At 44.2% G+C, this 13,522-nt stretch overlaps 1 protein-coding gene across 2 annotated transcripts in view; it reads right to left on the bottom strand.

Moving 5' to 3' along the window:
* Rfc1 (replication factor C subunit 1) overlaps positions 1 to 13,522 on the bottom strand; it is a 64,817-nt gene that overhangs the window by 2,893 nt on the left and 48,402 nt on the right. Inside the window, exons 14-23 of one of the 2 annotated variants that reach the window (XM_070012461.1) lie at positions 13,165 to 13,277; positions 10,080 to 10,194; positions 8,380 to 8,477; positions 8,066 to 8,203; positions 7,833 to 7,928; positions 7,351 to 7,449; positions 6,603 to 6,757; positions 6,362 to 6,479; positions 3,840 to 3,985; positions 616 to 829 (exon numbers count right to left, since the gene is read on the bottom strand). In XM_070012461.1, coding sequence (XP_069868562.1) covers positions 616 to 829; positions 3,840 to 3,985; positions 6,362 to 6,479; positions 6,603 to 6,757; positions 7,351 to 7,449; positions 7,833 to 7,928; positions 8,066 to 8,203; positions 8,380 to 8,477; positions 10,080 to 10,194; positions 13,165 to 13,277 — 1,292 coding nt within the window. The remainder of the gene's footprint in view (positions 1 to 615; positions 830 to 3,839; positions 3,986 to 6,361; positions 6,480 to 6,602; positions 6,758 to 7,350; positions 7,450 to 7,832; positions 7,929 to 8,065; positions 8,204 to 8,379; positions 8,478 to 10,079; positions 10,195 to 13,164; positions 13,278 to 13,522) is intronic. The other variant, XM_070012462.1, reaches the window with a different exon arrangement.

The following is a 13,522-nucleotide window of genomic DNA, read 5'->3' as shown; positions in this document are numbered from 1 at the left end:
GTCCAGGTTAAGTACACAGATAGTCATGAAGACTCTATCCCAAAAGTATCAGTGCAAACAAAACAGGGCACTGGTTTGCTCACATCTAAAATCCTAAGCTACTCAGAAAAGTGAGATCTGAGATTTATGATTCAAAGCCAGCCCAAGCAGACAAATGTTTAAGACTCTTATCTCCAGCTAACCAGCAAAAAGATGGAAATAGATGTGTGGCTCAAGTGGTAGAAAAACCAAGCAAAGCATGAGGCCCTAAGTTCAAGCTCAGTACTGGCTGACAAAGATGCACACACACAAAAAGGGCTGGGGATGTGGCCCAAATAGTAGAGCACCTACCTAATAAACCTAGATACCACCAAAACAAGTAATACATACACAAACTGTAAAGTCAAATCCAGAACTGTACTGAAATCCTATCTTTGGAAGACACAGATCATAAGAAGCAACAAGCATTTTTAAAGGTGGGAGATGAAAACTTTTTAACTAAAACATCCATGAAGTACAACCAAGATAAACTTCGCCATGAATTCCAGGTCAACCGGGGCTATATTCTTTGTCTCCAAAGAAACAAAACCAAAGCAAAAACAAAGTGTTAGAGAACCAATGGACTACAAAATTTACCTTGGGGTCCAGCTTGGAAAAGGGACTAGGTTTGCCACCCCAGCTGCTAATGTCCATGATGTTCTCAAAGTCTTCTTTCATCAAGTAATATGCATCCATAAGTGCAACCACATGCTGCACTCCTTCTACACCCTGTGAGGTCAGGGGCCGTACAAGTGCATCCCGGATGTGAGACAGATAATCCATGTTCACAGTCCTTTTGCTGGAGTAAGTTCTGAAACCAAAACAAAAGACAAACCTACAATCAATGGCACACTACCACCCACTGGTCATACTGTACACATCAGTACTGAGTCCCTCCCGCAGAGGTCCATGCAGAGGAACGGCTGCTATGTAACAGCTGCCTATCTGTATGTATATCTGCGGTTCCAAGGAGAGTGTGCTGAGGAAAAACTTCACGCTCAGGATGTGGAGTTCATCTGCACTGCAGATGCTTAAGTCATTTTCCAAAAAATGTCCCCCTACTTCCAGTATAGATATTATGGCCTTTCAATATCCAAAGCTCTCACTTTATTATATAAATTAAACACAAATTTGAGAAGATCCAAGATGGCGGACTAGAGACCAGGCAGGCCCTGAGCTCTGTGCTCAGGAAGAAACTCAAAAGCTCTAACCTGGACATCCAGCCCGTGTGGACACCAGGGAAAGGCAAGCAAAGCCTTGTGCCAATCAAGAAACATCACACTGATTACTCAGAAAGAAGAGAAAAACTGGCAAAAAAAAAAAAAAAAAAAGTCTGCACAAGCAGGTGGCATTGCAGCCTGTGGAGCCGCGCCGAGGTGAAGAGCCGCGCTCAGAAGCAACCACATGGGGCGACCGCAGATCTGCAGACCAGCAAAGGTCGGGACAGAGGAGTTGACTCCCAGCGACCCGAACCAGGCTAGCACCGGAAAGCAGCTCGGACCCCTCCCGAGGGAGGGGAGACCCTGGGCTCCGGTCAAGCTGGTTACAGGCAGAACCAGCCTGGGTCAGACACGCAAAAGGCAAGCGGGCTGTCACCCACTGCGGGAATCAGCTCGCAACTGCTACCGCCCTTCTGTATTATCTGGGCCTCTGCTGGGATCAGACAGATAGCCCCGCCAGGCCGCGTGCCTCTGCAGGAGCCGGCCCGGACAAACCACTTCACCGGTGAGACCCGGAAGGAGGCCGCGCAGGGGCGCAGGCAGGAGGGCAGGAACCACAGGAACCGCAACCTGAGGGTCCACCCTCCCTCCCACTGTGTCAGGAACTGGTGTGGGGGGAGTTCGGGGCCTGGGGCTCCTGCTCGGACCTCCTCAGGGCAGGCCGGCTCCCACGCCCGCGCCCGGGCCTGGCGGGGACCTGGCGGGGACCTGGCGCGTGGCTGCGCCTTCCAGCCGAGCCCACCACCAACGGGGACGCACGCCAAGTGTCAGGGTCCACAGAGCTGCGCCCTAAACCAGCCCCGCGCGGGCGGGAGCCACAGACAGGGCTGAGGACCCCAATTTTAGAGTTCCGCCCCCAAACTCAGCCACCAGTGCTGAGTGAAACGCGGGGCTTCGGGTCCGGGATCGGGGTGCTGGTCTCAGTGTGGCCCCTCAACCCAGGAAGAGTCTCTGCGGACCCCGAATGGTACAAGCGGGCATGGGGCGCTTGGCAGGTCCCTTCCCGCCTGAGCAGTCACGGCGTCTCTAACTCTGACCAGCACCTGCGCGGTTGTGCGTAGAACTAACCCATCTGTGCATCCACGAGAGACACACGCACAGCACCAGGGCACAATCTCCACACGAGCCTGACATCCGAATGGGAGAGACAGCTCCGGCATCTGTGCCTAGCCGACCCTGCGCTTTACCTTGCAGGATGCCCGCACTCAGCACGGGGGCTACACCAGCCCACCCCAGAAGCCTGCGGGGCATGCCAATGACAGCCCACAGTGCCAAGGTTCGTGACTAGCCAGGCACAAAGGCTTCTGTGTGTCCCCACTTCCAACATCCTGCCACACAGCCAGTGACAGCATTCGGCTGGACCACACCTCTGGCGGAGACCAACTGCACAGTGCTCACAAGAAAACCAGAAAATCAAAGCCCATTACCATAAATCAAACACATTAACTTCGACTTTTTTAGGCCCCATTTGTTTTTTGAGAAGCATATTTTACAAAATTAAGAAGCAAATTAAACAAAAAGCTTCAGTGCATCTTCTGGGCTACACATGCATGGAAACCTAAATTTGTTTCTTTGCTATAGTGTGGTTTGAACTATGGGCTCTATTGAGCCAAGTCCAGCCCTTTATAGCTGTAGGTTAAGGTTTTGCTTTTTTTTTCCCCCTGGTGGCCAGCTTCAGACCAAAATTCTATCTACCACTTCCCATTTGGCTAGGATGATGTCCACCTGTGTGTTGAGATAAGGTATCCCTAACATTTCGCCCAGACTGGTCTCAAACCATAACCTTCCTAATATCTACCTCCTGAGTAAATTGGGATTATAGGCATCAGTCAAATCACCTGGACTAATTTTTTTTTTTTTGGTGGTGGTGGTACTGTGGTTTGAACTTAGGGCCTCACATTTCCTAAGCATATGCTCTACTGCTTGAGCCATGCCTCCAGCCTTAAAATGATTTTTGAAGCCAGGCACCCATGGCTTATGCCTGTAATACTAGCTACTCAGGAGGCTGAGATCTAAGGGACAGGAAAGGCCGTGACTATCTCCAATAAACCACTCAGAAAACCGGAAGTGGCGCTGTGGCTCAAGTGGTAGGGCGCTAGACTTGAGCTTGATCTCCCAGAGATCAAGCCCCAGGCCAGGGGAAAAAAAAAACCATTTTTGAAATTTCTTCTGACTTTTTTACATATTCTATTTTTTAACCACACTTGGTAAGAACCACATATAATGAACTCACAGGGTGGGCTTGCTATAAAGGAACTTACCCAGGATACTAATCTACTTAACAGTAAAACCAAACCAAACCCCAATTTTTTTTTTTGACAGTTGTGGGGCCTGAACTCTGGGACTGGGTGCTGTCCCTCAGCAATTCAGCTCAAAGCTAGTGCTTTACCACTTGAGCCACAGCGCCACTTCCAGCTTTTTCTGCTTATGTGGTGCTGAAGAATCGAACCCAGGGCCTTATACATGCAAGGCAAGCACTCTACCACTAAGCCACCTTCCCAGCCCCCAAACCCCAACTTTTTCAGACTCACACTGTACTCTGAGTAACGAATAATACCCAAACAACAAATAAAATGGTAAGAGTGGTGAGATTTTGCTTACCGAAGACTCATGTGCAGTGCAAGGTCCTGAACCAGGCGATCGTGTCTGCCTGTAGTTGAGTGCTTCCCCAGCCAGCTAGGGAAGGAGGGGAACTGGGTCATGTACCCCCTCATCAGCTCTCCAGGAAGAACACTGGCATAAATGGCCTGAAAAAAAATCCAATTTATGTCCAGATTTTAATTTGACACACTGTCACTTCTTTAGTTTCTCTGGTTAGATATGGTTTGAGTGTACAGCAGAACCTTCCTGTGGTTTAAGTTAACCTCCATTATGAGGCATGAAAAAGGAGGCCGGACTTCTAGGATGTGATGTGAATTAATGAGGTCATGAAGGTGGAGGCTACTTTGTAACTGACTCCGGGTAGCTTTACCATAGAAGATAGACAACACCCACACATACACATATGCTTTCTCTCCTCTTCCCATGGAATGGTTTGTGCTACCTCAGGACTAGGACTTGCTCAGCAAGAAGGCCAACTGTCCTCCGGTACTATGAGCTAAATAGAGTTCTCCTGAGTCTGTGATACTACACTACATTTGCAGGAAAAATGAGCTAACACAGTCTGCGGGAAATGACGTGATGTCCCAATGCCTATTTTCAGGGCAGTCAGGTCCTTTCCCTGTCTGACTTCTAGATGTGAGGAACCTGTCCCAGAATAAGCAACAGACTGTGATCAAGACCATGAACCAAAACATGCCATAGCCCACAGAGTTCATCTTGCATTCTTGGCCAACGGAGCCCAACATGCTCAGCACATACCATGTCTCAGCACTGATTACCTTACACAACTGATAGCACAGACAAATTCAAGTGTGGAAAGCTTAGAGAACGGATTATACTAGCACTGGAGAAGAGTGAAAAAAAAATCTCTGTAGATGTTTTCACTGTATAAAAGGCTGGAATTATATTCTCTAAATTCATTCCAATAGTATTTTTTCCTAAGTACCTTCTTCATACTAGATAACTTCTAAAATACTTCATGAAGATAATTTTGCATAACTATTCTTCTGTTGCTGAACATGAAGATTTTCTCCAAATTTTTGCAATTAAAACTAATGCTTTATGGTATCTATTTTGTTTTGTTTTGTTTTGTTTATGGGTGAATAAGACTTGAACTCTGGGCCGGGCACTACCCCTCAGCTCTTCAGCTTAAGGTGAGCGCTCTACCACTTGAGCCACAGTGCCACTTAAGAGATAAGAGTTTCACAGACTTTCCTGCCTGGGCTGGCTTCGAACCATGATCCTCAGACCTCAGCCTCCTGAGTGATTACAGGCATAAGCCACCAATGCCCGGCTATGGTGTACTTTTGTTGTTGTTGTTGTTGTTGTTTTGGGGTCCGGTCGTGGGCCTGAACTCTGGGCCTGGGTGCTGTCCCTCAGCTCTTCAGCTTAAGGCTAGCGTTCTACCACTTGAGCCACAGTGCCACTTCCGGCTTATGTGGTGCTGAGGAATGGAACCCAGGGCCTCATGCATGCAAGGCAGCGCTCTACCACTAAGCCACCTTCCCAGACCCCTATGGTGTATTTTTTTTTGGGGGGGTCCGGTCATGGGGCCTGAACTCTGGGCCTGGGCGCTGTCCCTCAGCTCTTCAGCTCAAGACTAGCGCTCTACCACTTGAGCCACAGCGCCACTTCCGGCTTTTTTCATTTTACTTATGTGGTGCTGAGGAATCGAACCCAGGGCCTCATGCATGCAAGGCAAGCACTCTACCACTGAGCCACCTAGAGTGCTTGCCTTGCATGCATGAGGCCCTGGGTTCGATTCCTCAGTACCACATAAGCATCCTCAGGCTCTAACACTATATACATCCACAAAACTCAGAAATGGAGGGGTCATTCAGTGGTAAAGCACTTACCTAGCACTCACAAAGCCCTGAGTTTGATCCTTAGCACCTCCCCACAAAAAATATAAATCTCAACTAAGAATGGTCTTCAGTATAAATGTTTGTCAAAGTCTGTTTTCCTTGAAGATATCTATTTATAAAATAGGGTAGAAAGAGCTATCTAGAGTCTCTCTGGTAGAGCCACAGATCTCTCTCTCTCTCTCTCTCTCTCTCTCACACACACACACACACACACACACACACATACACACACTCATGAGCACATGCTTTGGTTACACTGGCCTTATTTTCATGCATCCATTTACATAAAAATCACTTTCGAAACATTAGAAAATACAATATTTAAATCTGCAACAGACTATTTTTGCCACAAAAATAACATTCCTCTGGCATTTTAAATACTGGCAGAGGATGGGCTAGGAAGATGGCTCAGTGGTAGAGTGCGTGCCTTGCATGCCTGAGGCCCTGGGTTCAATTCCTCAGCACCACATAAGTAAAATGAAAAAAGCCGGAAGTGGCGCTGTGGCTCAAGTGGTAGAGTGCTAGCCTTGAGCTGAAGAGCTGAGGGACAGCGCCCAGGCCCAGAGTTCAGGCCCCACAACCGGAGGACAGAAGGACAAAAGCTGCTTTGTTTTCTCTAGCTTTAGTAGAGAGTGTACTTTAAGAACCCATACTTACTTGGGTGGGCAGAAGGCTCCAATTTTGCTTACTCCGGATCTGACTGTCCACTAAGTCGCCATCGCATATGCTATCTGCCGCTCGGCTCAACAGCATCAAGTGCTTTTTCATATCACCCCTGCAGGAGAGAGCCAGTCTGGATTACACCACCATCCACACCCAGCCACTCCTCCCCAAACATCTGGCCTTTGCAGCATAGGGAGGGCCCTAATCCTACCCTTCACTAGCTATGAATGCTCACCCCGCAGCTACAGGCTTCACGTGTAGGTAATTCTCCTGGACAAAGAGGGGTGCTATTGAATAGTCATGAAAAAAGAGATCTGATTTGTCCATAAGTGACATGTGGGCAGTCTCCTCTCCAGCTGCAAACACTTTCCGGGCAACATCAAATGGGCCCTGAAAAGATGGAGGACACACCTATTAGAATGAACAAAACCTATAAAACATGGACCTCAAGTGCTGGCAAGGATACAGAGCAACAAGCATGCTCTCTGATTGCTGGGGATGGTACAGCCACTCTGCAAGAGTTGGCCACCTTATTCATAACTGCCAAAAGCTAGAAGCAACAAAGATGCCTTTCAGTAAATAAATGGACAAGTAAACTGTGGTATATCCAGACAATGGACTAATACTTAACCTTTTTTTTTTTTTTTTTAAAAAAGAGCCTCTAATCAAGACATGAAAACAGGAATCTCAAATGCATATAATTGTGTGGAAGAAGCCAACGCAAAAGGCTCATAATTTCAACTATAACAGCATTCTGGAAAAAGAAAAACTAAAGAGACAGGAAAAAGACTAGTGGTTGTCCAGGGCTGAAGGGGGTGGAGGAAAAGAGACACATATTAAGAGGAACCTTGGGGCAGAAAAAGTACTCTAATATTACAGTGAAGACACATGTCATCTTATACTTGAATGGACACCACCAATGTAACACTACAGAACAAAGAGGTGCTCTGGCTGCAGAAATAAGAAACAGGAACTTCTTTTACCATTTTGATATCCTTCTTGGCCCGATGAGAGTCAGCTTTGGCCTGGTCATAGGTTAGTGCCTTACTTCGTGCACACCACATACTCAGATTGTGTAAAACCTAAAAGAAACACAATAAGACACAAATGCCAGGCACTGGTGGCTCATGCCTGTAATCCTAGCTGCTCAGGAGGCTGAGATCTGAGAATCATGGTTCAAAGCCAGTCTGGACAGGAAAGCCTGTGAGACTCTTATCTCCAATAAACCACTCAGAGAACCAGAAGTGGCACTGTGGCTCAAGTGGAAGAGTGCTCATCTTGAGCTGAAGAGCTGAGGGACAGCACTTAGACCCAGAGTTCAAGCCCCACAACTGACAAAAAAAAAAATACGAAAGAAACAAGCAAAGAGAAAGAAAGAAAGAAAATATGGTAACCCCTCCCTACAAGTTTAAAGGCATTAATTCACAAGAACCACTAATTATCGTATAATATACATTTAACTTACCTGTCTGATATCTTGATTGGCTCCCAAAATTATTTCATTCATAGCTGGAGGGGGGATCTTTAAACCTTCTTTATATGCAATAGACATCATAGCACCCTGAAATTCACAAGGAAAGACTCCTCAGCAATTTTTTTTTTAGCTCATATAATCTGATATTTTAAAAACACCTATCAGATATTTTTAAGTATCCACACTTAAGTAGGACAGTGTGGTTAAATAAACTCTTATCATACCTTAATTTGTTCAACCCGAGGTCTTTGAAAACGAAGATCAAAACAATAATGAACCAAAGAGCGAATCTTGGGATGGTTTCTATCATTGCACATACAAATAATGGGAATTTTAGTATGTTTTATCAGGCCAATTAATTCCTAAAAGACAAATTTTCAACACAAAAGCATTACTTAAAAAAATACCATACTGGTTATTTTTAGGTTTTAAAAATCTTCTCAACAATATTCCTTAACTGCTATAAATAACAATGCACATACTTAAATACTGTTTTAAAAATAAAAATCAACTGAAAATGTGCAGGGCTTTTGTTTACCTGAATCCCTCCCCTGTCCTCATTGCCTGCCATGCCATCCACTTCATCCATGATGAGCGCGTGCTTCGTGCTGCCTGAAGCGGCTCCACCTGACCCACCTGACAGGTGGACAAGAACATAGGGATATGGCTCACAACTGCTACTTCACAGGAAGTTTTCAACTTCAAAATCTACAAGAGTAAGCCTTCCCCTGCATTCCCAATTTCCCTTCTCAGGTCTCTCAGAGTCCCTCACATACGCTTTAAGAAATTGTCTATACATACTAAAATCACCACACAATATACACCTTGGTTTTGTCATTTCATATAATTTGGTGATTAATTTGTTCCTCATTTACAAGTACAAAATACTTCATTTTTAAGGCAACTTAATATGGCTTGACACATGTCAACTTAATCACAATCTACTGATGAAAATGTTGAGAGATTTCCAAGCTTTTTCTATAAGTCATACTTAATATCCCAATATGTCTCTACATGTACATGTTGTATGTACCTATGTCACTTTGCATATTTACAAGTATAATAGCTACAATCCAGAAACTGTAATTTCTGGCTAGAAGGTGTGAATATTATAGTTTAAGAAATATTACCAGGCTACTCTCCAAAACTACATCACTTTACATCTCAGCACCTGTATAAGAGTAACACTGCCTGAGCAGCCTCTTTTGAACAATGATTTTCTACCACTGCAAGAACCAAGGGCTGGGGGCTGGGAAGGTGGCTCAGTGGTAGAGCACTTGCCTTGCATGCCTGAGGCCCTGGGTTCGATTCCTCAGCACCACATAAGAAAAAAGCCGGAAGTGACGCTGTGGCTCAAGTGGTAGAGTGCTAGCCTTGAGCTAAAGAGCTGAGGGACAGCGCCCAGACCAGAGTTCAGGCCCCATAACCAGACCCCCAAAAAACAAAACAAAAACAAACAAACCAAGGGCTGGGTACCAATGGCTCAGGCCTATAAACCTAGGCTGAGATATGAGGATCAAGACCCAAAGCCAGCCTCGGCAGAAAACACTGGAGACTCTTTTATCTCCAATTACCCGGCAAAAAAAAGTAGTAAGTGGAGATGTGGCTCCAGTGGTAAGAGCACCAGCCTTGAGAGAAAAAGCTAAGGGAGAGCATCCTGGCCCTGAGTTTTGTACTGACAAAAAAAAAAAAAAAAACCCGCAATGATTCAAGTGACCCAGCAATTGTGATAGGCTCTAAACAGATACATCAGAGATTGGGGCATTTCAGTTTTCCCCATGAACTTTGGCCTCTGAACCTAGTAAGCACTTCCACACTGTGTCTTTCTGTCTGTCTCCAAACAGGTGTTCTCACTTTTTCATCAAGGCTTCTCAAAAAATTTCACTCTTTTACCAGAAGCTTACAGAGTGTCCCAAACACAATTACTCCTCATCTGCAGCTTTATTCCCTCAGACATCACACTGCATTCCTTCCTTCACAGAATTTTTCTATGTATCTTCTAAACCCATGGGCAAAACCTAAAAATAGGGTCATGCACACATTTTATCACATTCTCAGAAACCACTAAGGCTTTAACAAGTATAACCACTACCCCATAAGAGCCTTATTTTCTTGACAACCCCAGGATTTTAAGGAGGTGGCTTGCCATATGGTAGTATACAATGCTAGTTATAGAACATTGAAATAAACTTGGATTTTCTTATATAACAACAACAAAAAGGTTCAATAGCCACCTACCTGAATAAAAGCCTGTGATGCTGGTATTATTCAGTGATTCGGCTACAATCGCCTTCAAGCTATTCTTGCTCCGCGTGTCACTAGCATTTAGTTCCACATAGCTGTATCCCAATTCCTAATTAAAATATTGGAAAACATTACTTTTTACAATATAAAATAACTCCCCTCCCCCAAGAAAAGGCTTGTTACAAAAGAAAATCACTATGAGTAAAAATATAAAATGATAGTAATGACAATGAGCTTAACTGTAATATGCCTCAAATACTAGACATTTCTAAAGTATAAATATATATTGCACACACATAGAAACACACACAAATTTAGTCTTAAAACCTCAGCTGGTGCATTAACCTAGAAGAGCTTTTTGTTTTTTTTTGGTCGGTCATAGGGCTTGAACTCTTGAGCATGGGCGCTGTCCCTCAGCTCTTCAGCTCAAGGCGAGCACTCTACCACTTGAGCTACAGCGCCACTTCCAGTTTTCTGGTGGCTTATTGGAGATAGGAGTCTCACAGTCTTTCCTGCCTGGGCTGGCTTTGAACCACGATCCTCAGATCAGAAGAGCATATTTAAACAAGCAAATTTTCTAATTTGCTTTTTAAAGTCCTTTAAGAAATATAAGAATTCTAAGAATTCAATATCAGATATAGAATCAAGATAATTCTTGCCTCTTCAGAAAAATTCAAGTTACTCTGATTCATTTTCCAAGACTGATCAACTATGAAAATGTCTTACTTTTAATTACCAAAAAAAGCACAACAATAAGAATTATGTTCACAAATGTAGGGACTAGGAAAAATAGTGTGCTTTTTTAATGTTAATGAGAAATATAAGTACTGATATATAAATGTTATGCTCTAATCCATATAAAGACCATAAGAAACCACTAACTGAGGTGGCAAAGGATTGAGAAATCCAGCAGCTACTATTCTGATGATCTATTGACTGTTTTTCTTGAGTACTCAAGGTAAATCAAATCCTCATGCTATCTAGAAATCCAACAGCCACAGAAACCAGAACAAAGGAGGGAAGAGCACACATCGGGTAGGAACAGAAACCCTGACTCAGACTATTCAGGCTCAAACTGCCATCACCTGCTTCTTTCAGCTGTTTTCATTTGTCACATGAGCAAAAGAGAACATACAGAACCACAAAGGCACATAAGGTCTCTGTATCTTTTCATGTCTGTAACATGTATTTGAATTACAGACAGAGTATTCCTGAATCGAAATGCTCAGGTCCCAAAAGTGTTTCAAGTTACAGAGTTTTTCATATTTTGGAACAGTTGCATATACTTTCCTAACCCAAAAATCTGAATCAAAAATGCCCCAAATCTGAAAGGTTTCCCCCCCACACTCACTTTAGCAATGCTAGGATTTGAATTCAGGGCCTACGCTTGCTAGGCAAGCACACACTACACTTGAGCCATCCCCTCAGCCCCAAAACTGAAGTTTTTTTTGTTTTGTTTTTGTTGTTGTTGTTTGCCAGTCCTGGGGACTGAAGTCAGAGCTTGGGCGCTGTCCCTCAGCTTCTTTTGCACAAGGCTAGCACTCTACCACTTGAGCCACAGCACCACCTCTAGCTATTTCTGTTTATGTACTGAGTAATTGAACCCAGGGCTTCATGCACACTAGGCAAGGCACTCTACCACTAAGCCATCTTCCCAGCCCCAAATCTGAAAGTTTTTGAGTGCCAATATGTCACTAAAAAGTTCTAAAGATAGGTATGATGGTTCACACCTCTGATCCTAGCTACTTTGGAGGCAGAAATTAGAATCTCAATTCATGGCCAGCCCAGGCAAAAAGTTCAAAAGAGGGGCTGGGAAGATGGCTCAGTGATAGAGTGCTTGCCTTACACGCATGAGGCCCTGGGTTAAATTCCTCAGCACCACATAAGCAGGAAAAAAAAAAAAAAGCTGGAAGTGGCGCTGTGGCTCAAGTGGTAGAGCACTAGCCTTGAGCTGAAAAACTGAGGGACAGCGCCCAGGCCCAAAGTTCAGACCCACGACTGGACCCCCACCAAAAAAAAAAAAAAAAACTTCAAAAGATCCCATTTCAACTAATAAAAAGCTGGATACAGTAGAATGCACCCTATTAATTCAAGGTATAGAATAGGAGGATCACAAGTCCAAATGGGACAAAAAAGCAAGACCCTATTCAAAATATTACTAAAGCAAAAAAGGCTGGAGGTGTGGCTCAAGTGGTTGAGTGCCTGCCAGCAAGTATGAGGTCCTAAGTTTAAATCCAGTACTAAAACAAAAGTCTTGAGTTTTAGAGCTTTAAGAGAAACAGAGCGTAGTGGTGTACACCTCTTAATTACAGCATTCTGAAGGCTGAGGTAGAGGACCACGAGTTCAAGGCCAGTCAAAGCTTTATAATGAGACCCTATCTTGAAAAATAAAGTTATTTCAGATTTTCATATTAAAAAAAAAACTTTAAAAAAAAAAAAGTAAGTACACAAGTGCTTAGCACAATGACTAGCTCACAAGGGGAATACTATTACTTGAGTAGCTCCTTTTGCCATGGTTACAGCCATACTCTGAAAACACTAAACAGGAAATCTGAGAAATAAACAATACTGAAGTTTTGGGGCTTTTTTTTTTGTTTTGGGTTTTTTGCTTTGTTTTTTTATCGATTGTGGGGCTTGCTCTGGGCCTGAGCACTGTCCCTCAGCTCTTCAGCTCAAGGCTAGCACTCTACCACTTGAGCCACAGGGCCATTTCAGATTTTCTGGTGGTTTAATTGGAGATAAGAGTCTCAAGGACTTTCCTGTCTAGGTTGGCTTTGAACCGTGATCCTCAGATCTCAGCCTCCTGAGTAGCTAGAATTATAGGCATGAGCCACCAACGCCCGGCAATACTCAGATTTTACATTTGCCACTGTGAACAGTGTGAGGAAATCTCAAGCTGCTCCACAAAGGAACCATGCCTGTCCTGTCTATCTGTGCTGACAAACTCCTATCCATTGATTTTAGAAAAATGTACTGAGCAGGTTTACATACGCACACCACTTGTACACCCATTCACCTGTATGCAGCTATCTCTTCCACAGGGGCATGCTAATGTTTATCTTTCCAAGTACACACCCACCTGACACACCAAAGAGGCTGTGGTGGTTTTGCCAACACCTGGAGGGCCTGAGAGCAACGCTGCCTTAAAACTAGAGCCATCATCTTTGCCAGCACATTTACCGAACTTGGCTGCTAAGGAAAAAGAAGTTGCAGAGAGTTAACTTGTTAACCTACAGAAATGCAGGAACCACAGTGGTTGTGATGACTTACCCATAGGTAGCCGTTCTCAGTTTATTCCTAAATTTGTAGAATATTTTCTACAAATTATACATGTAACTTCCAGAGCACTAAGTACGCTGCCTAAATCATCTCAACCCAAATAAAAAGCTCACTTTCAAAGTTGGCTGTCAAACAATAATTCAATGAGCTTCCTTTCT

The sequence above is a fragment of the Dipodomys merriami genome, unplaced genomic scaffold, assembly GCF_024711535.1.
Source record: "Dipodomys merriami isolate MVZ:Mamm:240054 unplaced genomic scaffold, mDipMer1.0.p SCAF_9, whole genome shotgun sequence".
Classification (NCBI taxonomy): Eukaryota; Metazoa; Chordata; class Mammalia; order Rodentia; family Heteromyidae; genus Dipodomys; species Dipodomys merriami.
Note: the sequence above shows the minus strand (reverse complement) of the source record. Positions and strands in the feature narration are given on the sequence as shown.